We start from the raw sequence: 24,844 nt of genomic DNA on the forward strand, positions 1-24,844 counted from the left end.
TGACGGCAACGTGCGAGTCAAGGTCGAATAGCGTGACACGTACAACCTCCTGAACAGATACCGCTACACTGAGAGTATCAATAAGACTTCAGCAGAAGTTATTAGCAGAGCGCCAGCCGTAGGTCTTAGGAACTAAAAACTAAAGATGAAATACGCAGGTTGGTGAACGATATTCACCAGCGCGCCCGGTTTAGGGTTAAGGTAAGATAGCATTCACAAGTAGTGGTCATTTTTTAATTTAAGATTGAAGGCAGTCGGACAGCGCAATCCATCAAATTTCCTGATGCAAGATTAATGATTGTCCTCCTTCACTTCTAATTTTTGCATTGGCAAAATGATTATTGCAGATGTATTTCACAATTTCTACTACATGTTCTTTTGTGTTTGAGGTGTTCTTGGTAAGAGAAGATTCAAAATATGAGCAGAGCAGCCATATGCAATTACATCAATATCTTCCCTTTCTTTCAGACCACTCCTCATTTTTGCCATATTGCTTACATTGTCTAATGGAACTTCTTGCATTATACTTTAGTTTGCTCTCACAATGTTTCGCTGAATTTATTGCAAGTCGTATATGTGGAGATGCCCAGATGTATCCACTGTGTTGGACAGACGTACGTCCCTGTTTACACTGGTCACTGTTACACACACAGTGGGCTCATAATGCACATTTGATCATCCATCTAAGCTAATACAAACTGTATTCTCAAATAAAACCTTGAAACACTTATCACTCTCACTTTAATAAATTTATTTGTGAAGGGGTCCTGCTACTGAAGCAGATGATAGGAGTATAGCCAGGTCACAGCATACTTCCAAGTCTTCTGAATTCTGATTGGTTAATGGGATTGAAGGAACTATTTGTAGCATAACAGAATTTTGCAACTTGTTTAAGTCCTCTTTGTTTTTCACTAGTTCGGACAATAAAGTGAATAATCTGACTTTGCTTAATTTTTAGAGATGGTCTCTCGGTGGATAGCAGATTCATAACTAATGATCTCTCGTATTTTGATGCTGATGGTGAAACTATTGGATCTGTCTCTGAATTTTGAGCTTCATTGCCAGATCTTGCAGTATCAACATTTTTTCTTTATCTTTTGTGCTGTTAAATTTCTGAATATGTAACTTCATTCTAACAACTAATCTCTGAATTTTTACACTGTATGTTTTGCATTTAATTTTCATTCCCTCGCCACTTGAAGTGGGAAGATTCTTTAATCCTCCCCATACTGGATCTAGTTTTTGGCCCAGGTTACTCAGTTTAAGTTAAAAGCAAATTTATTTTGACAATTTTTAAAATGTATTACAAATACTTCATATGTGTACATTAAAGTTATTTCCACATAAACGTTACATGTGCATCATCTAATGTCTTTTAGCTTCACTTTTCACTTCACAAAGCAGTTGTTTCAATGTTTAATCAGTACTTGTGCATTAAAATCAACTGCAGAAACAATCTTTGCTATGTTAATTTTGCTAACTTCCAACCCACGTTTAGGAAGAGCTCTCTTGTTTATTTTTGTGCGACAGTGTTCTTCCCATGCTAGTGAATTTGCTTATTATTATGAGTTTCTTTCTTGTTAATATTTAGTAATTTAGCATTATTAAGTTGGTATTCAGTCTTTGTTTTGGTGTTCAGAATATTGTTAACTGTTGTAAGTGAAATGTTTCGTATGCTTTTACTTTAAATTGAAATTTTGTGTCACATATTCATCAGCCAGTGCAAAACTGATATTTACTTCACTTGCCACGTGGCGGTTTAACTATACGACCACATCTTTAATTCATTGCTCACTCAACTTTATCATAAAAAAATTACTGCGTGAGTTAGAGGATAACATGTAAATTACACCTACAACTATTGTCATCACTTTATATCCTTAGCTGTGATCACTTCTTATACTGCACAACCTCAATTTTCATTCACTATTCATCCAAACTTATTACCATGCATAACATTTTTACCAGAGTTGGATGAAGACATGTCATAATTAGGACTTTAAAACTGGTGTCGTTTCTGACTTAACCTCAGTTTATATCCATGCTAGTTCAATATTATCACTAGGGGGTGGATTTCTATGACCTAAAAATGTATGAAATATGTATGCACTTATGTCCTAAAAAACATAAAAATATGACCTATAAAATTCAAAATATGACTTAATGAATAGAATCTACGTTTCATAGAAGCACTTTTATTACGATTGCTACAGGCTGCAGTTAATTTACAGTTTAAAAAATGTTTAATTCTTCGAAATCTTTAACCCAAAATCAACTAAAATGATGAATATTTCATGAACTCGTTAAGGTTACACTGCATACTCCTAGGCAAGGACGGACTCTGTGGAAGACCTAAACACTACAGTTAATTTTACTGTTCAATATTCAATCAGTTTTAATTTATACACAAAACATATGTTATTTGAATAAAACTTTCATACCTGATCTAGTCTACATTATCAGAATTGTTGCAATTTATGACCACATGCATCTTAAGTTTGTTGAATGAGAATCCCCTCCTGTTGTCGCTGAGTATCGTCTTGTAGCGAGAAAAACTTCTTTCGACATCACATGATGTAACGGGAGCGTACTTGAATAGATTTAAATCACTTGGAGAAAATTCCTGGAAATCTGCGGATGAAGGGTTTCCACAAAGAATGTCACTTATTCCACGCAGGCACACAAGTCCGCTATTTTTTTCCAGTACATTTTCTAATTTTCTACACACCCTAGATGCTATTGTTCCTTTCGCAAGCTTTAATTCCTGTTCAATGCACTTTACAACATCCAGTGCATCGCTTAGTTCTGCACCTGAAACTTCCAGTTGCGTGATTGCTCCAGATAAAGAATTAAAATTGGACTTTATGTAAGCCAGGTCCACTTTTAATGTAGGCCTAGTGCTTGAAAATAAATCTTCAGTGGTTTTTATGGAGGACGATTCTGCAGGATCAAAAGACTTCACGATCTTCTCCACGACATCTAGGTTGTTGCAATAGTACACTGCGGCATCAAGCCAAGTCCCCCATCGCGTTATAACTGGCTTGGGAGGTAGGCGTAGTGAAGGTGCTTCTTCTTGAAATTTCTGAACGCGAAGTGGAGCTTTGACAAACACTTTCTTACAGTTCGATATTAATTTATCAACTTCAGGGTAGCTACTTCTAACTTCTTCAGCTGCCCTATGCAAGGCATGTGCAAGACATGTCACATGTATCATTTTCGGGTATAGCATTTTAAGTCTCTTGGCTGCCTTCACCATATACGGAGCAGCGTCAGTTACAAATAGAAAAATGTGCTCTCTCTTTGCCCCGTTTGGCCACAACAGATTCATTGAATTGTCGAAGAGAACTGCTATGGTGGAATGGTTTGTCTTCTCTAGCACTTCACATGTCAGGAGGAATGTATCTCCATGCCGGTCTTCCTTCAGCGTGCCAACGAACACATTTGCTACATATCTTCCATCCACATCTGTGGTCTCGTCTATTGAAACCCATATCTTACTGTCTCCCACGCCACGCCTTATTATATCCAACATCTCTTCATAACAAGGGGTCAGATAGTCCTTCCTGAGAGTAGATTCGTTGGGAGCAGGATGCTTTGTATATTTTTCAAGAAACTGTCTGAAGCCTCGGCTGTTAAGTTTCTTTAAAGGGATATTGGTCGAAACCATCATCTTGCAGAGATCTTGTGAAAATTGTGAACACTGTGAACTTGATGTCGGGGTTTCAAATAGCAGACGTTGCCTATTTTCAAGTGCAGAATATCTAGTTACACAATTCTTATGTTTTACAGTATTACTGTGTTGTTGCACAGAGAAGCGTTTTTCGGCAGTAACTTTTACCTCACACAATTTACAGAATAATATCACTCCGTCCGTACTGAATATGTTTTCACCGAACTCGCGAACAAAACTTCGCAACTTTCCATAAATTGAGACTTTCGTTTTAGGCATATTGAAAGGAGCTGAATGACTGAAGCTCCCTAATGACCAAGGTCATTCAGTGTGTTGAAGGTGGAAGAGGGAAGGGGAAGGGGAGAGATAAGAACAACGACAAATAACTGCAGAATTACCTCTGCTTCCGTGTAAACAATAGCCCGGTTCCCAGGAATTGACCCAGCTAGCAAACGATAGCTCCTACCTGTTAGAAACATTCCATACACTACTTTCTAATGGTTCTTCAGTAGTATATTCCAGTCTATCCTGAAAAATAATTTCTAGAGCTTATTCTGATTTTTATAATATGAAATTAAAATGAAAATTACCAAAATATGCCGTTATAATGATATTTTGTTGAAAATATGCCATAAAACTTAAGAAAGCCTAAATATGCATTTATATGCCCAATAAAACCTGTTTAATTTTGATTATCATGCTTGGAAACGTGTTGAAAATACAAGACTATAAGATATAATGTTAAGGGAAAAAATATAACTGGTCATAGAAATCCGCCCCCTAATTATCACACACATTATTGAAGAATATTACAGTCTTTAGGGGAGGAGGCAACATTTGATATGGCCAATGTTGTATGCCGTCTCACTTTTGGTTCTTCTATATAAGTAAGAAAACTTCTTGGGATGGGCTGCTGAATTCCTGGCAAGCAAATAGTAAGGATCTCTCCTCTCTGCTACTCCTAGTGTCATAAAACATAATTTTTCTATGATTTCAGACATGTGGGATGGGTACCAGAGTGCCATCCAATAGACCACAAACAGTAAGACAAAAAGAAACAAACTGATTTAAGTAGTTGATTTTTATATTCATTTTGAACAATGGGCATTAGGTAATGGGAATAAGTAAGCCAACTTATTTTAATCATAGATACACGTACTTACTACAAAAACCGCTCTGATTTAAATCTATGCACTCTGACCATTTCTTCCACTTGGGTGAAACACCATACTCAAGAATATAGTCGGTATTGATAGTAGCACAACTGTTGGTTGAATTTGGCGAATTGAATGACAGTAGAGAGAATTTTATCGGGTTTCTACTGAAAATGTGCACCAAGATTTGTTTACCTGCTAATTCAAAATTTTACTTCAGATAGATTGTGGGGCTCACATTGACGTCTACCAGTTCTTCGTCAACTTCATTGGACGATGCCGACCTTGCTGAATGTAACTTGCTGTCTATGTATATTCATTAACCCAATCGCTTCAGGTTTAATGATCTCGCACGCTCGCTTAGAAATCAGTTTAAGTCCTCAAAACACGAGTAAGCCACCCGGTCAGAACTACTGTGCACTGCTCTGAAATAAATGTCTTCTGGAACAGCAACCAGAATTTTCACACACAGTTTTCAGTGAAGCATTCAAAATAATTGTACTCAACAACAGTGATTTAAAACGAAGATTTTTTATGTGATAAATCTCTAAACATTCGGATACATATAGAAGCACTTGACACTACATTCTCTCTCTCTCTCTCTCTCTCTCAAAAAATTGGGGTCTCGATATATTTATCTTTGTTCAAATATAATTGGATGTGAGGCTTACGAACCTTGGACGTCAGAATGCAGAGGGCAAAGTAGGCCTTAATTTCATCCTCGTTAGTGTCAAACCGCTTGTTGCACTCTTTTCCATGTGGGTCCGATAATTGTTCCATAACGTAAATACTTGTTTCCCGTGCAATGTGGGAAACGATGGGTCCATAAACTCCAAGAATACAGACATTGCCAATTCAGAATTATCTAAATATTTGTCTCTCAGTTCTCGAGATAACCCTCGAGAGCCTGTAAAGTGATGAATAATTGGTTTGATATCTCTATTACTTAACCACACCTATTTGCTATGTTTTGGTTTTCCACGCGCGGCTTTAGGTACGATTTCACGGTCACTTTTATCAGATAAACTTGCACTTAAAATCTTTTCTTCACTGTTATCATAATCGTTATCACCAGAGCCCGGATTTCCATGCACTATCAAATCTCAAAATATGCATGCTTTCATGCACTATCATATGGCAGAACATGCACAATAAACTGGAAAATATGCACTATCAAAATTCAGTTCCTTTTGAAACATGAACAAAAACTACCCTAATTTCTCCAAATTGTCTTGATTTAAGCTCATCCGTTTATCATTCAGCACATACTTAAGCACAGCAAATTATCTTTTTACGTCACGAGAAGTGATAGATGCATAATTCAATGAACACATTTGGACAAAGTGAGGTCAAATTGTACGTCTTTTGCATTTTCACCACAATACGTCTTTTATAAGCTTGACGAATTCAAAATCAGGATTTGAACGAATTAGTTTGTTCAACTTATCTCTATCTGCGGCAGCTGCTTCTCCATGCGATGATTGCAGACACATTTGAATGTCCTCAATAAGTGGTAACGATTGCTTGCTGTGATAACACAGACGTGTGACGATTGGGAGTTCCGGGTAGGACATTCCAGGATAACAACGGTAGAGGGTTCAATGAAAAACCAGAATTTGTAAGCTGCTATCCCAGTAACGCGGCGCCACAGAAGTGCGATACAAGGTTTCTTTTGTTCGTCTAACAGGCGAAAAATGAGCCGTCAATGATTAATGCACAATTTACGGTTCAATTTATAGCAATGTACAACTGTAAAACTGGGACACCTTATTCCTTCAGACTTACGTCATTGTTTACTCAAGCAACAGATAAGAAAGTGTTTGGTTAATTGCGTTATACTGTATGACCTGTACCGTATGTAGGCTACTAACTATGGTTGTCACATAGGATGCCAGGAATACATTCTCTCCGTCTCGCAGTAATAGACATACTGTAGCCTACAACGTGAAAAATTGTCCCAAATTCTGCAAACTAACATTCAGAAAATGCACTATGATGCAAGTTAATAATATATATGCGTCAAAGTCAGAATAAAAGTCATATTATGCAATATTAAACGTCGAAATATGCGCTATTAAAACCAAAATCTTCCACATATGCATTATGCATGAATTTTTTCCAAAAAATTGCCAAAATATGCAAACATGCGCGGAAAAAAAAACGGTTATTTGGAATTGTTAAGCCGTAAAACGAATATTTGCAAAATTTGAGAAGTGTAGCTAGCTTATTTAAAAACATGCATTTGCATGGAAATCCGGGCTCTAGTTATCACTGTCCTCCGAATCTAAAACACTTTCAGTTAACTCGGCAGTAGCATTGCTGTCACCCGCCTATACAGCGCCCAGGACCATTGGTAGGAGAATGACTGACACCTGATGAAATATTCGTGCTGTCAGAGGATACAATTAGACAATAAATAACGTTGCAATTTCTTAGAAGGAGAGCTGTAAACAAGCCACATTCATGTGCTATTCATAGAAGTTTGCAAAAGAGAAACCCTAGTCATTTGACTTTAAGCCTTGGCCAGTGCTCACTTGAACATCACGTCAACTGAGCCAAGTGTGTTATTTAATGTTAAAAATTTCATAATTCGTCCGTATTGAAAAAAGATTTACAATTAAGAGATGAAAGTATATGATTTTCCACCTGTTCAATGCAAATTAAAATGTGATATATACTAAAATGTCACATTTTATTCATAAATATTAGGGACCGGTTTCGGCATATCTATGCCATCATCAGCCTAAAGTTAGATACACAAGGATACAACCAAATTATACATGTCATTACACAGATAAATTTCTTGACATATTGGCAGTTCATAATAACGTTGATATAAACAACTTTTTTGAATGTATAAAAACTTTCAAGTATATCTCTTATAATATTTATGATACAGGTAAAATAATCTATTTACAATTTTGTGATCTATTACCTAGTAATGTCTTGTGTTACAATTGTGTGTTAAACCTTAAAAGATGTCTTTTAAAAACACCTCTGTCTGAACAGCTGATACACTTAATAAAATTTAGAGTATTGACATTCCTCTAGTATTAAAATTTAAGACATTCATATCACGTAAAACTACTCATGTAAATAAAATTAGTAACAGTGTTCAGTATTGTTACATTGCAGAAGAGAATAGCTGTTCGTTATTTAATGTTTATTAAAAATAGTTCCTCAGTAGAATATAGGTGGTAAGCCAAGTAAAATTGGGACTCAAATAAATCTTGCTTGAATTAGCGGTAGATTAGGTTGCCGGATGGTTTTAAGTTTCTAAACCTTAGAAGTACAAAGAACTTGTGAGTGGCTAAGGCCGTATTTGACAGGTACGAGTTCCCAAAATACTATGTCATCATGTGGTGAAATGCAATTCTAGAGATCTTGTTTCAAAACGGACCTAAAAAAGATTAAAAACCGTATCAATATAACGTACAAAATACGCGAAAGAAGATAAATTTTTGAAATAGAAACTCACCTCATGCACCACATGCCAGCTGAAGGCTAAAGAGGAACTAGTACAGAATACTAGCGAGCGATATGTTATGCAGCATGTCGAGTGCTGGCAGGGAATCGGGGCGTGTCATATAGGTGGAGGGGAAGAGGTTGCAGGCAGAGGCGAGTAGGGGTCCGGAGGGCGTGGATTTCGGTAGGGGTAATACGCTAACATGTTGCGAACTGTTTTATATAATGGCTGATCTTTAGGCATTTTGAGCTTATTAATAATTGAAATAAGGACGTCGAATAAGATGGTCGGTTTTTCAGATATCTCATTGAGATTAAAATTAGGGTTGTAATATTGGTCCAAATGAATAAAGCATTGCTCTGTAAGGTCTAAAAGTGTGTTAAGTGTACTGTCATACTTTACATTTTTTGATAGAATAATAGGCATTTTATTTTCTGTTACTGTAGCCGTCTTATTTCCATCTGGGTCAAAGTGGAAAATGACTTAATGGCCATTTCTTTTTTCCCTTTCAGCTCACTGAGAATTGCTATAATGTAATGTTCATTCATAATAATAATAATAATAATAATAATTATTATTATTATTATTATTATTATTATTATTATTATTATTATTATTATTATTATAACTGCAAATGGATCATGGGGTGGGTTACTGTAGTCACATCCTTATTCATGAACCATGAGCAACAGCTGAGTGGCCTAGTAAGTGGTCCTGAGTGTCGGGATTGCAGTTGCTATGGAATGGGAATGGGCATCTCGGACATATTCTTCTGAGTCCTGGATCTCCTTGTGCTTAGGTGGCTAGGACTGTACAATCCACTGGTTGCCCCTTACCTCTTGGAATACAGATCCACACTTCACAGAATTTTCACATAGCATACACAGAATGTTTTAAGCAAGCCTTGTACCCATTGGAGTATCAAGAGTCCCACTCCCATTTGACAGCCGAGGGACACCGTAGAAACAATGTGTTTCACTTGAGTCGCAGTATTAATGGGGGTTATGGGAGAAAGAAAATAGAACTGGCTGACTGAGCAAAGAGGATTTATTATGGGTTAATGATACTCTGGCAAGAGGATATAACGAGGAGAAGGTAGATTATAAAGTGTTCTTTAAGAGTTTTGGAAACGGGAAGGGCAGATTCTGAGGCAGGACTGTACAACAGGAATACTGTTACATGCAACATAGTTTCTGCTAGCCATGTAAAGGAGTGAATTATGCAAGTAGGTTTGGCAATTGAAGGAATTAGTTTCTGCTAGGCATGTAAAGGAGTGAATTATGCAAGTAGGTTTGGCAATTGAAGGAATTAGGATGAGAAATGTCACAATGTATTCAACATGTAGGGGGCAGATGAGGAAGTTGACAAGCTTTATTAAGCATTGAGTGTTGGAAATAGAGTTGAATCGTTTGTTGCAGAAACGGCACTTCTCCACTTTTTGACACTATATGAGTTATTAATACTGCCATGATTAATGCACGAATGACTACCATTTTGTGCAGAAAAACACTTTATATATCCCTGCCTGTCAGTCGCGAATGAAAGTTTCCGTTTTGTGCAGAAAGAACGCTTATCCTGGAGAGGTGTTGTTTTTACTTCAAACCAGCCCGCTTCACAAAGTAGTACTGGTGGAAGGCATTCTTCAAGAAGTCAGTTCTTTCACTTGAGTCGCTAGGAAGAGGTGTGAAAAGAGATGCAAAAGTCGCATTTCATATAAATCAATTTATGGAGTTTCAGTATTAGGCAAATCATGTGTTAGGAAAATACTGTATTGATGGACTGTGCGTTCATACTTTCAAGTTGCTTATTTCTGCAACCCGTCTCCCTGTGTTACCAACTAGACTTGCTTATCCACAAGGCTGTGTTCCATTAAATGAAAAGAAATTAGTAGGCATAAAGAAGTTGGAATCTTACAAACCAGAACACCATGAGTTTTGTAATGAACTGTTTGCATGGACAACATCAGCGCAATAGAAGTGAGAAGCATTGTTCAAAGATAAGAGACTTACATGTTACTTGTATTATATTGTGTTGTTTTGTTTTATATATATTTTGTACTTTGGAAAGGGACATAAAAGGAGTATTCTTCTGTTTATTTTTCTGTACAATGTGGCCTAATCATAATATATGCAAATAAGTAAGTCTTACAAATAACTATTAAATAATGGGTTTAAACACTGTATTTCCTCAGAACAAATAAAGTTCCTTTTGAAATTGAAATGACATTAAAATAAATGTTACAGTTCCTTATATTCTCATTAATGGCATTTGTTGCAGAAACAGCAAGTTTCCACCATTTTCAACAAAGTCTGTAAAGGAACGTATTGGACTAATTCATACAAACAACCTATCTGTCATAGTCATTTCAACAGTAGAATAAGCATAATAAATATCGGAAGGATAGAAATGAGATTACACACTACAGACAGTTTTTCCTGTTTTCTGAACAATTTGGTACGTTGGAGAAGTGTCGTTTCTGAAACAAACGATTCAATTGTAGGATACAGAAGGGTGATTTGTAAATGTGGGGAGGGTATTAAGGCTAATAGGAATGGAAGCTATTTCTTGGCTTCTGTGCTAGTATGGGATTAGCAGTTAAGAATACTTTCTTCAAGTATAAGGCTATTCACCGCTACACATGGGAGGGGGGAACATATTCATAATAGACTACATCTTACCGGGCGAGTTGGCCGTGTGGTTAGGGGCGGACAGCATTGAGCTTGCATCTGGGAGATAGTGGGTTTGAGCCCCACTGTGGGCAGCCCTGAAATTGTTTTTCCGTGGTTTCCCATTTTCACACCAGGCAAATGCTGGGGCTAAACCTTAAATAAGGCCACGGCCGCTTCCTTCCCATTCTCAGACCTTTCCTATCCCATCGTCGCCATAAGACGTATTTGTGTCAGTGCGACGTTTAGCCACTTGAGAAAAAACCAACCTCTTAACTGAATTTGAGGTCAGGAAATCAGTTAGGAATGTGTGGGATTTCTAGGGATTTATCGATGATACAGTCCACTATCTGATCTGTAGTGAACTAAGTACCACTAGGCCTAGGAAAAAGAATTGAAATCTGTCTGCCGATGAATAAGGATAGAATATCTCCAACACGAGGAAATTAGAAGTACATGGATATGATCAGTGAAAAGTTCAAAACAGTGGACAGTAAGCAGGTTCAGGTTATTGATATAGAACGGGTGGCATATGGGGATGATGTAAAAATAGCAAGAGAATGCCTAGGAACAACTGTGTGTAAAGCGGGATTTTTTTTCTTTTTGCAGGTTGCTTTTTATGTCGCACCGATACAGATAGGTCTTATGGCGATGATGGGACAGGAAAGGGCTAGGAGTGGGAAGGAAGCGGCCGTATCCTTAATTAAGGTACAGTCCCAGCATTTGTCTGGTGTGAAAATGGGAAAACACCGAAAACCATCTTCAGGTTTGCCAACAGTGGTGTTCGAACCTTCTATCTCCCGAATCCTGGATACTGGCCGCACTTAAGCGACTGCAGCTTTCGAATTCGGTAAAGTGGGAAAAGGCAGACTTCTTGTGGGAATGATGAAGTGAGAGCAGCTAAGGCGTATCAGACATGGCTCCAAGCAAGGACTGATACAAGATGAAAGAAACAGAGGGAAACAAATAGTTCTAGAATCGAACAAGTAGTCGTGGGAAAATTTGGTGGAAGGCTAGGTCAACCAGCAGGGAAACCTTTCTGGACAGTAATAAATAATATTAGGAATGGAGAGAAAAAGGGAATGACGTGTGTCTTGGGTAAATCAGGTGAACTCAATAGATCCCAGGAAATCACTGGACAGGTGGAAGGAATATTTTGAAAATCTTCCTGGTGACGTGAACAACTGATTTCATGAGAAGTAGGAAATTTGTGATGGTGAAATTAGGCTTGAAGTGGAAAGGATGGTAAATATACTCCACTTTCATAAAACAGCAGTAATAGATGAAATTACACCTGAAATGGTGATATATAGTGGGAAGGCAGGGATGAAATGGTTTCTACGAGTAATTGGATGAGCTTGGAGTGTTAGTAAGGTACCTTCTGATTGGACAAAAGTTTTAATTGCATTTATCTATAAGCAATGGAACGGGAAGGATTGCAACAACTATCAAGGTATTTCATTGATCTGTATACCAGGTAAGGTGTTCGCTGGCATCTTGGAAGGGAGGGTGCAGACAGTGGTTGAGAGTAGGGTGGATGGTAACCAGTGTGGTTTCAGATCATAGAGGGGCCGTCAGGATCAGATTTTCAGTGTGCACCAGTTAATTGAAAAATGCTACGAGAGGAATAGACAGTTCTGTTTGTTTCTTAAGGCGTGATTCCACTGAGGCAACATTTGGGCGACATGGAGCATGCGACAGTGAATCATGCTGCAGTCGACTTTCAATTGAAGAAACATGGCACGACATGTAGTGTACGGCTGTGTGGCATGAGACATGTTGCCATCTGTCGAACACTCTCTGGTGCCGCATGCCTAAAAAATATGCTTGTTGAACAGTGTCGCCCGCGATCCGACAATGTGTGGATCGGTGCTACAATTTTCGTGCGACAAGCTGAAGTGGGCTGTTGAAAACACTGCGAATTTAATTGGGGATTATCACAATGCTCCGAAATTGCAGAATGTAACAATGAGTGATTATAAAAACAGTAGCAAAGAAAACATACGTTAAAACGGCCCCCAGAAAAATGACTACAGTGTCCACAAACAGAAGAAAATTTTTAAAAATGCGTTCAGCTTTCCACTGAGAGCATAAAAGAATTCAGAAAATGAAAACTGGTGTTGCTTCTCCATTGAGAGGAAATCTGTGGTTCGCCTATAATCTACTTACCTTTCTTCTTGACATTGATGCTCCAAACGTCAGGTGACAATGAGGAACATGAGGTGAATTGATTTTATGCTACTGTTTTCCTCTAATAAATGAAATAAGTTAACTGCTTATTTACTTTTGTAAATAAGATTGTGAATTATTCAATGCCCACCGGGCTGAGTGGCTCAGACGGTTGAAGCGCTGGTCTTCTGACCCCAACTTGGCAGGTTCGATCCTGGCTCAGTCCGGTGGTATTTGAAGGTGCCTCGTGTCTGTGGCACTTAAAGGAATTCCTGCGGGCCTATATTGCGGCACCTTGGTGTTTTCGAAAACCGTAAAAGTAGATAGTAGGACGTAAAGCCATTATTATTATTATTATTATTATTATTATTATTATTATTATTATTATTATTATTATTCAATGCCTGGTTTTATCCTTATTAGTACTGGCAATAGTTTGCACTAGAAATTAATAAATTAGAGATAACTATTAAAATAGAATTGAATGACAGCACAGTACCAACTACAACAACACTAATGAACTTGGCAGGTTCGATTCTAACTCAGTCGGTGGTATTCTAGTAGACCTACGTCAGCCTCGTGTTGGTAGATTTACTGGCACGTAAAATAACTCCTGCTGCACTAAATTCCGGCACCTTAGCGACACAGAAAACCATTAAAAGTATTTTGTGGAACGTGAAGCCAATAACATTATTGTATAATAATAATAATAATAATAAATTCTACATATCAGTATATTATGGCATTTCCATGCCTATGAATTTCTCATAAATACGTTGTTTAATGGCATAAAAACGAATGGTTCTCTTTTCTACACTGTTAACACACAATCTACTTTTTATTCGTATATCCTTCGCTGCTACTCTAATTACGCAGTCTTCCAACACTGTTTCATCGTAGTCTTTCCTTCCTCACTATGTCTACTTGTTGCCGGCCCCGTGGTGTAGGGGTAGCGTGCCTGCCTCTTACCCGGAGGCCCCGGGCTCAATTCCCGGCCAGGTCAGGGATTTTACATGGGCTTGAGGGCTGGTTCGAGGTCCACTCAGCCTACCTGATTAGAATTGAGAAGATATCTGACGGTGAGATAGTGGCCCCGGTCCAGAAAGACAAGAATAACGACCGAGAGGATTCGTCGTGCTGACCACACGACACCTCGTAATCTGCAGGCCTTCGGGCTGAGCAGCAGTCGCTTGGTGTCAAGGCCCTTCAAGGGCTGTAGTGTCATGGTTTTTTTTTTTTTTTTTTTTTTTTTTTGTCTACTTATTGTAATTGTTGCCACGAGTTATCTTTCATTCTAGTATAACTATTAGAAATGTGAACTATAAGGGGGTAAAATAATCAGAATAGGATTAGGATATTCTGCTTAAAACTAATGCATTTTAAATTCCAGTGAACAAGAAGTTTCTAAATCTTCCCGTACTTCTAGGCATACAGATTCTGTCATGGTACACGACCTTCATCTGATAAAGTACTCCATAAAATCATCACTAATGGCTTTCGCCTCTTGAAAATTCCGACGGGGTTTGTTTACCAAGGGCTCCATGCCTTAACAGCTTTGATCACTCTGCGCCATGCACATTTCCGTGATGATTCATGAGATGGTAGGTTGAGAAATTCGAAACAAGGGCGTATAGCTGTCACCAGCCGGTCAAAGTCGAGTGAGGAACTGTTGCCTTGATGGAATAACGGTTGTAGTTGGCGACAAGTCTCCACAAGTGACGCATGCTACACCTGGCAACACATGTAGCATACCACATCTTTTGTGCCCAACTGACAACAAGCCGCATGTTACAAAGAGCAACATTTGTTGCCAGCCGCATGCTCCATGTCGCCCCAATGTTGCCTCACTGGAATTTTGCCTTCAGATGTAAGAGAAGGCATATGACAAGTGTACCAAGGGAAGAGATTTTCTCTATACTGGGGGACTGTGGGATTAAGGGTAGATTATTAAAAACAGTCATTGGCATTTATGTTGACGATTGGGCTGCAGTGAGAATTGATGACAGAGTTCTTTGTTGAAGGTACTTACAGGGGTCAGACAAGGCTGTAATCTTTCACCTTGTTCGTAGTTTATATGGATAACCCTCTGAAAGGTATTGGGTGGTAGGGAGGGATTCAGTTAGGTGAAAACGTAGTAAGCTGTCTGGCCTTGGTCTTAATGGGAGATTGTGCTGAAAACCTGTAGTCTTATAATATCTTGGAACTTGAAAATAGGTGCAGTGAGTATGGTGTGAAAATTAGCTTTTCCAAGACTAAATTGATGTCAGTAGGTAAGGAATCCAAGGGAATTGAATGTCAGATTGGGGATATAAAGGTGTAACAGATAATTTCAGATATTCAGGATGTGTTTTCTTCCAGGACTGTAGTATAACGAGGGAGATCGAATCAAGGTACACTAAAGCTAATGCAGTGAGTTCACTGTTGCGATCAACAGAAGTCAGATTCCAGACAAAACTATCTTCACATCGGTCTATTTCCAGACCAATTTTGCTTTACAGGAGAGAAGGATGGGTGGACTCAGGATATCTTATTCATAAGCTAGCAGTAACAGACATGAAAGTAGCGAGAAAGATTGCTGGTACAAACATGTGGGAACAATGGCAGGAGGGTGCTCACAGTGAGGAGATAGTGTAAGTTAGGAATGAACTCAGTGGACGAAGCTGTACGCATAAACTGGCTTATGTGTTGGGGGCATGTGAGGCGAATGGAGGAGGATGGATTACGTAAGGGAATAATGGACTTGTTTGGAGGGTAAGATGAATAGTAGGGGACCATGACGATGTTAGTTAGACTCACGTTCAAACGATTTAATGATAAGATATATAGGTGTAAATGAGACCACAGAACTAGTTACAAGTAGGGGATTGTGGTGGTGTTTATTAAGTTAACAGAGACTTGCAGACTGAACACTGAAAGGCATACCAGTCTGTAATGAAGATAAATCATGTTATAACAGCAATATGAATGGGTCAAGTCAAAAAGTGCCTATGTAACATTCCGACAGTTACCAGGGGAAAAAACTTGATAGCTTTGTTAATATTGTTATAAAGTCCAATTTTATTTGGTTTTCCCCATTAAACACTAGGTTAAATAAAGAAAAATAGAAATAAGTTTTGTACTTATTTTTTGACTTGAGCGTGTGTCTTGGATACTTACTACCATAAGGTTAGGTTTTCTTTCAACCAGGTAGTGTACAATTCGTTATAAATATGGTTTTGGTGTGTTAAACAATGCAACGTTTCATAGTATAATTAAGAAATATCAGTTATTTTTTGTACATTTTGGCTAACTAAAAAAAACAGCAGAGCTTAACTTAATATATGCCTATAATGGTCGTTACACTCCTGCCTATGTTGAGAATAGTTTGAAAATATGAGTTTGACCTTATTACAACATGACAAACCATTTTTATTTTAAAATCAACATAATAAACTTTAACTTGATCAAAAAAATTATACTGCATATAGGCTTAGCCTACTCTTGTGCATCTTTTTCGTTTCCTGGTTTTTCTTTTATACAGTTGAAATACTCCACCTCATTAGGGAGTAGGTAAGCCAAATAGTTTTTTCATGTCATTTAGTTTCACTCTTAATTGGCACTTGAAGCACACGGTTATACATCACTTCTGTAGACATATTTGGTTTCTGGGCATCTGGCCGCATAAAAGAAAAGACCCCTTTCAGTAAATTAAAAGAAGTCCAGACATTACTGGCGGATGTTTCAGAAACTTGAAGTCATAATAAAACCAGCTGGTTGTCGGCTGCAAATGACAAGACTACCGACTTCATGGGAAGAAACACCCATGTACGTTGGACTTGGGCAGTTCTTGACCTGAGGTTGATTTTATTTCTCATTTAAAGCCAGTCAAACATTTTGTATTTGGGCTGGTTTTGCCTTCAGAACATCGAACTTTGCAAGTAGAATAAAATGATGGTCATAACTCAACTTCATAAAAAAGTCGCTTGTGCAGTTCTAGACCTGACCAATTCTTATTGTTGAATATATGGAGGGAAAATCTGCATCTTGAAGAATAATTGTATTTATATTTACAAAAGATAAAGAATTAGAGAGACTAGAGTTTGAGGGACATCTTGGCATGAAAGTGAGCACTAAAGTATGGAAGTGGAAACTGGAGGGTCAGTGGTTAATAACTTATTTTTAAAAGGCAGTTGGGAGGTACTACTCTCCCATACCTTAACCAGGGTAATTTGGTTCATTATTATTTAGCATAATAGTGGCACAAGTGTCCTGGGACCATTTTGGCGCAACCGGTGTAAGTCTTCCTGTTTGACACCCTTGGACAATCTGCGTCTAGTGTCACTAGTGTAGAACATATTCGGCTCACGTGGTACAGGTCTTCGTATTTCCTACCCAGAGAGCCAAGTCACCGAGCTCACACCCTGCAAGCCGCCAGCTCACCATCGCCTTCCGCCAAGAGCGCACCAACGTCCAACCAGTCGCCGTGAGCCCCTGCCGCCCGCCACCAGACAACGGAGGGCCAGCCTTCGCGGTTCCCTGCGCGGTCCATCCTGTTGGATACACTCAGATAGGACTGTCCGCGGTCTACGCCAGTCACCTAGCCAAAGTCGACCAAACCAGAGCCAGCGAGAGCTGGCCAAAAGCAAATTTTGTAGTACTCAGTGTGGTTATCTGTTCGTGTCTTGTCTCGGTGAGATCCGACCAAACTATATCTGACACGACTGATACCCACTGAGTGCACCAAGTCAGACAGAGTTTGACCTTCCAGTTGTTTCTCCTAATCCCATCAACCATCCCCACCCTTACACACACCCAGACAAACCCCCACCCAAGAATATGGATAACCCTGGTGGACCGAGTAGCTGGGGCCCATATTCTGACTTTTGTCAACCCCTCTCCATCATATTCAACCAAGACCACCCGCATGATGACAGCAATTGCTTCATCACCAGCCCAGCCTCCCCAAGGGATTTCACCAGTCATAGGAAATTCCTTGCCAAGACCTTCCAACCTGTCACCGACCTCATCCACAGCATTGATGAACAAGATGGACTCTACTTCCTATTCCCAGCCACCACTCAGCTAATCAAAAACTAAATAAAATCCTAGTCAACATCAAGGCAAGATATCAGCACTGTCAAACCCAACCACCTGAAGAACAAGAAGAATCCGATGTGGAAGAAGAAGAACATAATTTTGAACATCCCTTCCACTACATGAAAAGAAATACCCCTTTCCCCATATCCGAAAAATGCAATTTCATCATCCTCCATCTCACGAACCCAGGACCCATACCACTCACCCGCCAAGCCGTCATCCAAGCAATTCAACCTATAATAAGCCACCATATCGCCGTTATCGAAGAAACCCACAACTCCCATCTAATCATCACTCCTATAAGAAACAGATCTATCCCGACAATCCTCAACAGACTCCAGCACACAGGTATCCCCACCCCAATCCAAATTAACCTAGAATCAAAGCAATCAAATTTGAGCAATGACCAAACAACACCCCCCCCCCACTCCCAACCCCCGAAACCACCGAAATAGGCACCCAAACCACCCCTCTCACCCCCAAAATCCGCCAAAATCCAAAAACAAGGACACCCAAAAAAAAAAAACCAAAACCCGTCACCAAGCTATTGCAGCAATTCCTGCCACCATAGAATCCGAAATCCAAGCCAACCTACCTCCAAAACCACCAAACTCAACCCCCACCCCTCCACCCCCGACTCTACCACAGACTAACCAAAACACACAAACAGACAGGGCATAGGCCGAAGTATCTGAAAAAACAGCCCTAAGCCCAAACACACATACCTCAAGCACACAGACCCAGAGCCGGCGTAAAAAACCTGCTCCTAAGTCACCAAACACACCAACACGCAACACCCCCACAACAAAAACTCCAACCCAAACTCCTTCCAGACCTACACTTATCACCCAGTGTTGTAATTGCCTAAAACTACCGTAAACCACTCTGCAGAAGGAAAAATGAAAGTGATGATATGTGCAGATGACCTGTTAGTCTGGGGAGAAAAGGAAGAGGATATCCAGTAACAGTTAGATGCTTGGGTAGATGAGGTGGAACAATATGGATTGAAATTTAATACCCAAAAGAGTGAGATAGTGATCACAACTAGAACGCCTTTCGCTAAGATAGTGGTTTTTCTTTGGTTAAAATTACGTTCGAAGGATTGACTACAGGAGGGTGAAAATTCCGATTTTCTTTGTAAACTGGTTTCTTTGGGCTGATATTTGATGCAGTACTGTTCATTTTTAATGCAGCTAATTCCTTCTCTAAAGTAAGCTGTTTTTGTGAGAGTATGTCAAAAAGTTTATTATTAATCTGATTTAGAAATAAATTCCATTGAATGCTAGGAAGCAGATTGGCTGCTTGAAGGTGAGTCTCGTAAAGTTTATTATTTAAAAACATTTTTTTCTTATATAAAAAACAAAGTTTGTTTTTCAACCAAATTTTGTTCGTTTTTTGTTGGGTTCGGACGGAATGTGGTGCGGAACGATGTTTATTGATAGTTCCTTTCAGAAAGTTAGGTGTTAAATTGTGTATAATGCATTGTTCCACCTAATGAATACTTTATTTATGTATTGTTATTTTACAGTACTGGTTTCGACCTTGTGAAGGTCATTTTAACAAAAATAGATACCATAAAGACCAAGGGAAGCCCATCGTAAGACTAACGATCTATCCATAATTTTATACAAATTCTACTAAGTTCTATGTGAAATTATAATTTTTTAACATGGACTGCAAGCATTCAAATATAGATCGACGAAGTTCCTCATCATCAAATACCAGACAACAACTTTGACCTCAACATATGTGTTTACATTACTTCAAGAAAGTTACACCGTTATACCATCAGTAGACAAACACAGCTGATCACATGATATAACATAGTTACATAAGTACAATACCCATATGAACTCATTTGTGCCTCAAAATGTTTTATTCAATCTAGCTATAAGTTTTAATGTGGAATAATGAACGTTCATAACTTAAGAACAATGTATTTTAAACATACAACATCCATGTACATACTAGTAATGTTAAGTTCTAATTCTCATATTATTTAACGTAGACAATTGCTTAAGCTAGGACAAAGAATATTTGCAAATTGACAATGTTTATGCCTATACTGTGTGGCATTGTTCTTTTATCTTTTAGTCAGCTGAAGATTACCTTCACAAGGTCAAAACCGGTAGTATAAAATAACGATACATAAATGAAGTATTGATTAGGTGGAAGCTTCAAAACTTCATATCTGTGAATCATCATTGTCTGTAGGTGAATCGCAAATCTATCCTTGTAGCTATCTTTGTGTGTTTCATGTACTTCTCTTCCATCTTAATGGTGTGTCGAACACAACCAGACCAACTCTCAGGACCGATTGTTCCAGCACCCTTACTCAGAAGTTGACACTCTAGCACTCAAAGTTGGGGTGACATTTTTTTCCCTAACATATGACTTCAGTTGTCCCCAGATCACTTGTATAGGGTTTAAAATACAGTGGTATGGAGGGAGTCCCAACACTGTCTGCACGATGCTGCAATCTCCACTACAGTGTCCCTTTTACTGATATTGGCCAATTTGATTTCCTGCAACATCACTGCCTTGATTGGTGTAAGTTTTTGCATGAAAATGTTATTGTACTCCATAAACTTAATAATGTCCTCAATATTGCTGTTCATAGAAGGAAACTGAATTAGCTGGCATGAATGATGGTTTGCGTTGTTCATCACGGTTATACATTTTTAGTCGTATGGTAGTTCCTCTAGAGGATGGAAACTAGACCAGTTCTCGAAAATTTCAGTTGTCATTTCGTCATGGCTATCAGTTTTGCAGTCTCCAGTGATTTTATCTGACAAAAAAAGACAATTTCAGTCCTATGTTTTTAGCCAAAAAGTAAAAATTATTGTTAACCCAGCTTACACTGTCTTCAGTATGCAGTTACAAGTTCCATCATCCCACCCATTCTTCTTAATGTCATGAATACTGTACCAAGTTTCATCTAGATAGACAACTCTAAATCCCCTCGGAACACAATTTCCGAAGACGGTCAATGAATTTATATCACCAAACTCCTATTGTAGCAGATTCCATTTTTCTGTTGTTTTTTTTTTTTTTCCCCTCATAATACAGAAACGAAACCCAAGATATATTAACAGTTGTCGTGGAGTGGTTTCTCCATAAGGAAAGCCATACACACTTTTTAAATATTTTAACAGTTCCTGTACAGTTGCTGACTTACCTTCATTGAAGAATGTATGTACCCCATGTCTCACTGTCACAGCAAAAATCATCAATTTTATTAAAAACTGTTAACCTTGGCTTTGCTCACATGAATTTTGTAATTTGATAAAAGGTAATCATTCCCTGATACTGCACTAAGATATTATCTGAAAATCCTTAAAGTATAAAAATTCCCCAAAACGTTTAGTTTCATTTACCCGAGAACCTCATTATAAACCATGTTTGTGCTATTTGTTGCCTGTTGGGGCTAAGATGACCAGGGTACTGGCATAAGGCATAACTAACTCTGGAACATGCGGCATAGAACTGTACATGTGAGAAACAGTCCTCTCTCAAGTCGAAAACCAAAAATACCGTATGTGTTCCTCTATTTTTAAAGGAGATTCCAAGTATCTATTTCCACGTCTGTAACATCTTCAGTGTATGAGATACAAGTATCCCCATAAAAAATTCAACTCCTTTCCCCTTTATCAGTCCATCCCCCCCCCCCCCCCCTACCTAACTGGATTTTCCAAAAACCAAAAAATGTGTTTGTTTTTAAAGGAGATTCCAAATACCAATTTTCACGTCTGTAACATCTTCAGTTTTTGAGATATAAGAATCCTCATAAAAAGAATCAGACCCCTTTCTCATGTCTTTTCACTCCATTAGGTGGCTTTTCCGAAAACAAAAAAAAAATGTTCCTGTATTTTTAAAGGAGATTCTAAATACCAATTTTCACGTCGGTAACATGTTAAGATTTTGAGATATAGGGCTACTGTAGATATACACTTTCTTAAAACCAGCCACGTTTTCAACTCTTTTCACCCCCATAAGTGGATTTTCCAAAAATAAAAAATACATGTTTATTTTTAAAGGAGATTCCGAATACCAATGTTCACGCCTGTATTTTTGAGATGTAAGTATCCCTGTTAAAGGATTCAACCCCTTTTTCAGCCCTTTTCACCCCTCCCCAATGTGGATTTTCTGGAAAAAATACTTGTTTCATTTTTTTAAAGGTGATTCCAAACTTCAGTTTTTACGACTGTAACATGTTATGATTTTGAGAAACTCATTTTAAAAATATATCACATTTTCACTTCTTTTAACAGCCTTAAGTGGATTTTTCAAAAACAAAAAATGCATGTTTCTTTATTTTAAATAAGATTCTAAATATATATATTTTTTTATGCCTGTTACATCTTCACCTTTTTTGCTATTTGCTTTACATCGCACCGACACAGATATGTCTTACGGCGACAATGGGATAGGAAAGGCCTAGGAATTGGAAGGAAGCGGCCGTGGCATTAATTAAGGTACAGCCCCGAAACGACTAAGTTTTTGAGATATATACTCATTTTAAAAATTCACCCCCTTTGCAATGGAATATCCAAAAATCCTTCCTTAGTGAGTAATATAAATGTATCCCCAAAATTTCAATTCTTTCTGTAGTTTTGGTTCAGCGATGATGAATCAGTCAGCTAGGCCATGTTATTCTATATAGATAACCGTATTATTGCCACGCTATTTTGGAGTTGTAGAACCCCTTTGTACAATTTTCTGGATAGCTTTCCCATCAAGTTTCAAAATTTTGCGCGTCTCCAAAATATAACCATTGCCTACATTATTCTTCATAATGTATTCATTTGTGTTACGTACTAGCCGTTGACTTTGCTTACTTAAAGTTTTAGTTGCCTGTCATTTCTTCGCAGTACTACTACTCAGTTGAGTATCACTCGTGGGCACGGAACCACTGCTGCTCAGTCTAGTATCACTGCTACTGGTGCTCGGTTGAGAATGGTTTGCGTGCAGGATCTTCTGGTGCATTAATTTCCAGGTTTCATTCCTACGGTCTCTGCAATATTGCATGAAGCTAAGTGAAAAGCAATACACTTCACAAATATTAATTAATGAAGCAAGTAATATTGCAAGTCTTTCACATAGCGAACAAAGCGCATGCAAATTTTCTTAGCTGAAAAAAGAGACTGGCGTCTGTTGGAATAAGAGTTGCATTGGCAACAGAGCTATGAGGATTTCTGTTGGGAAATGGGAACTTCCGTTTTAAAGCCCACTACTGTCATAAATCGCCCCCCGTTGGTGAAGCAAGGGGCCATGAGATCAAACGAATGCTGATTTCTTTACAGGGAAACACTATTTCATTGCTTTTTTTTTTTTTTTTTTTTTTTAAACAATTGAAAGCAATATTGATTGCAGAATATAAATAAAATTTTAAGATGGTAATTTTTTTATATATTTGGGCAATGTCAAAAATGGATGTTATCCCCATTTTTAGGTCATTTTACCCCAGTATAAAATGCTTTCATGCATTATTCAACATAAATCGTGATCATGCAGTATTATGTTGTTTTCCACTACCACCGAAGGAATTAACTAGGCATTTACATTAAAATCTGAGATCTAGTAATGACATAAAATAACATATTATAGTTGAACTTCATTAGTATGTAATTAGATCACACACACACACACACACACACACATCTGTTTAAATGGAATTGTTTGATCCCAGTCAAATGTAGATTTAAATCTACCTTTTGGAGTGATTTTGTTCATAAGCTGTTCTAGAAACTGTATAATAGTTCCTTGGTGCTCTCGGTCAACACTACTTACTTTCTGGTATTTAATGTTGCACAATTTCTGCTATGCTTAAGTTTTCTTTATTTTCCAGGGAAGACAGCAAAGTAAGCCATTATATTATCAACAAAATACAGCAAGGTGATCAGACTCGCTATCGCATTGGAGACCAAATGTTCCCTGACCTGCCAGCATGCCTTGCTTTCTACAAACTGCACTACTTAGATACTACACCTCTCATCAGGCCAGCCCCTCGACGTGTTGAGAAAGTGATGGCGAAGTATGACTTTGAAGGCAGTGTACGTAACATAATGCAGTATTGATGGGTTATTAATTCTGTTTCCCGTGTAAAAAGAGTTCATGAAGCTTTTCATTAAAAGACATGCAAGTGACACAAACACTGAAGAACATTGCAATTGTGCAGTTTTTAATGAAAATCTTCTTGAACATTTTTACGTTGCAAATGTGCAGTTTTACAGGATAGGTAAAAGAATGTTTTTCAGTAGTTTTACTTGCATGTTTTTTATGAAAATATTTTTGAACTGTTTTACTTAATGATGCAATTTTTAAAACAATTTCTATCACCCAATAGGGCTATTACATTCCTAATAGACCGGATGATTATTGGCTGATGAGCATTTCACATAACTGGCGTTCTGACTCCCGATTGGCTGTTGAGCATTATGTCACAGTATGGGGGCTTCTGATTGCCTGGGTGCGTGGCTTCAAAACTCAGAAAATTTTAAATTGTGTCTGCGGACGATTTGAAACACTCTTTACATGTGCAAGCTTAACGTAACAGGCCCGCATTCAACTCCAGACTTAACCTTAACAGCGGTGCCAACCTTACAAATCCAAGTTATGCCCAGAAGAGTGCAAGCTTAAACTA

The 24,844-nt window shown here is 38.2% G+C and overlaps 1 protein-coding gene across 4 annotated transcripts in view; it reads left to right on the forward strand.

The window, feature by feature from the left end:
• Crk (Crk proto-oncogene, adaptor protein) overlaps positions 1 to 24,844 on the forward strand; it is a 173,239-nt gene that overhangs the window by 34,896 nt on the left and 113,499 nt on the right. For all 4 annotated transcript variants that reach the window (XM_067141793.2, XM_067141791.2, XM_067141792.2 and 1 more), the window contains one exon: positions 24,050 to 24,254. In XM_067141793.2, the coding sequence (XP_066997894.1) occupies positions 24,050 to 24,254 (205 nt within the window). The remainder of the gene's footprint in view (positions 1 to 24,049; positions 24,255 to 24,844) is intronic.

The sequence above is a fragment of the Anabrus simplex genome, chromosome 2, assembly GCF_040414725.1.
Source record: "Anabrus simplex isolate iqAnaSimp1 chromosome 2, ASM4041472v1, whole genome shotgun sequence".
Classification (NCBI taxonomy): domain Eukaryota; kingdom Metazoa; phylum Arthropoda; class Insecta; order Orthoptera; family Tettigoniidae; genus Anabrus; species Anabrus simplex.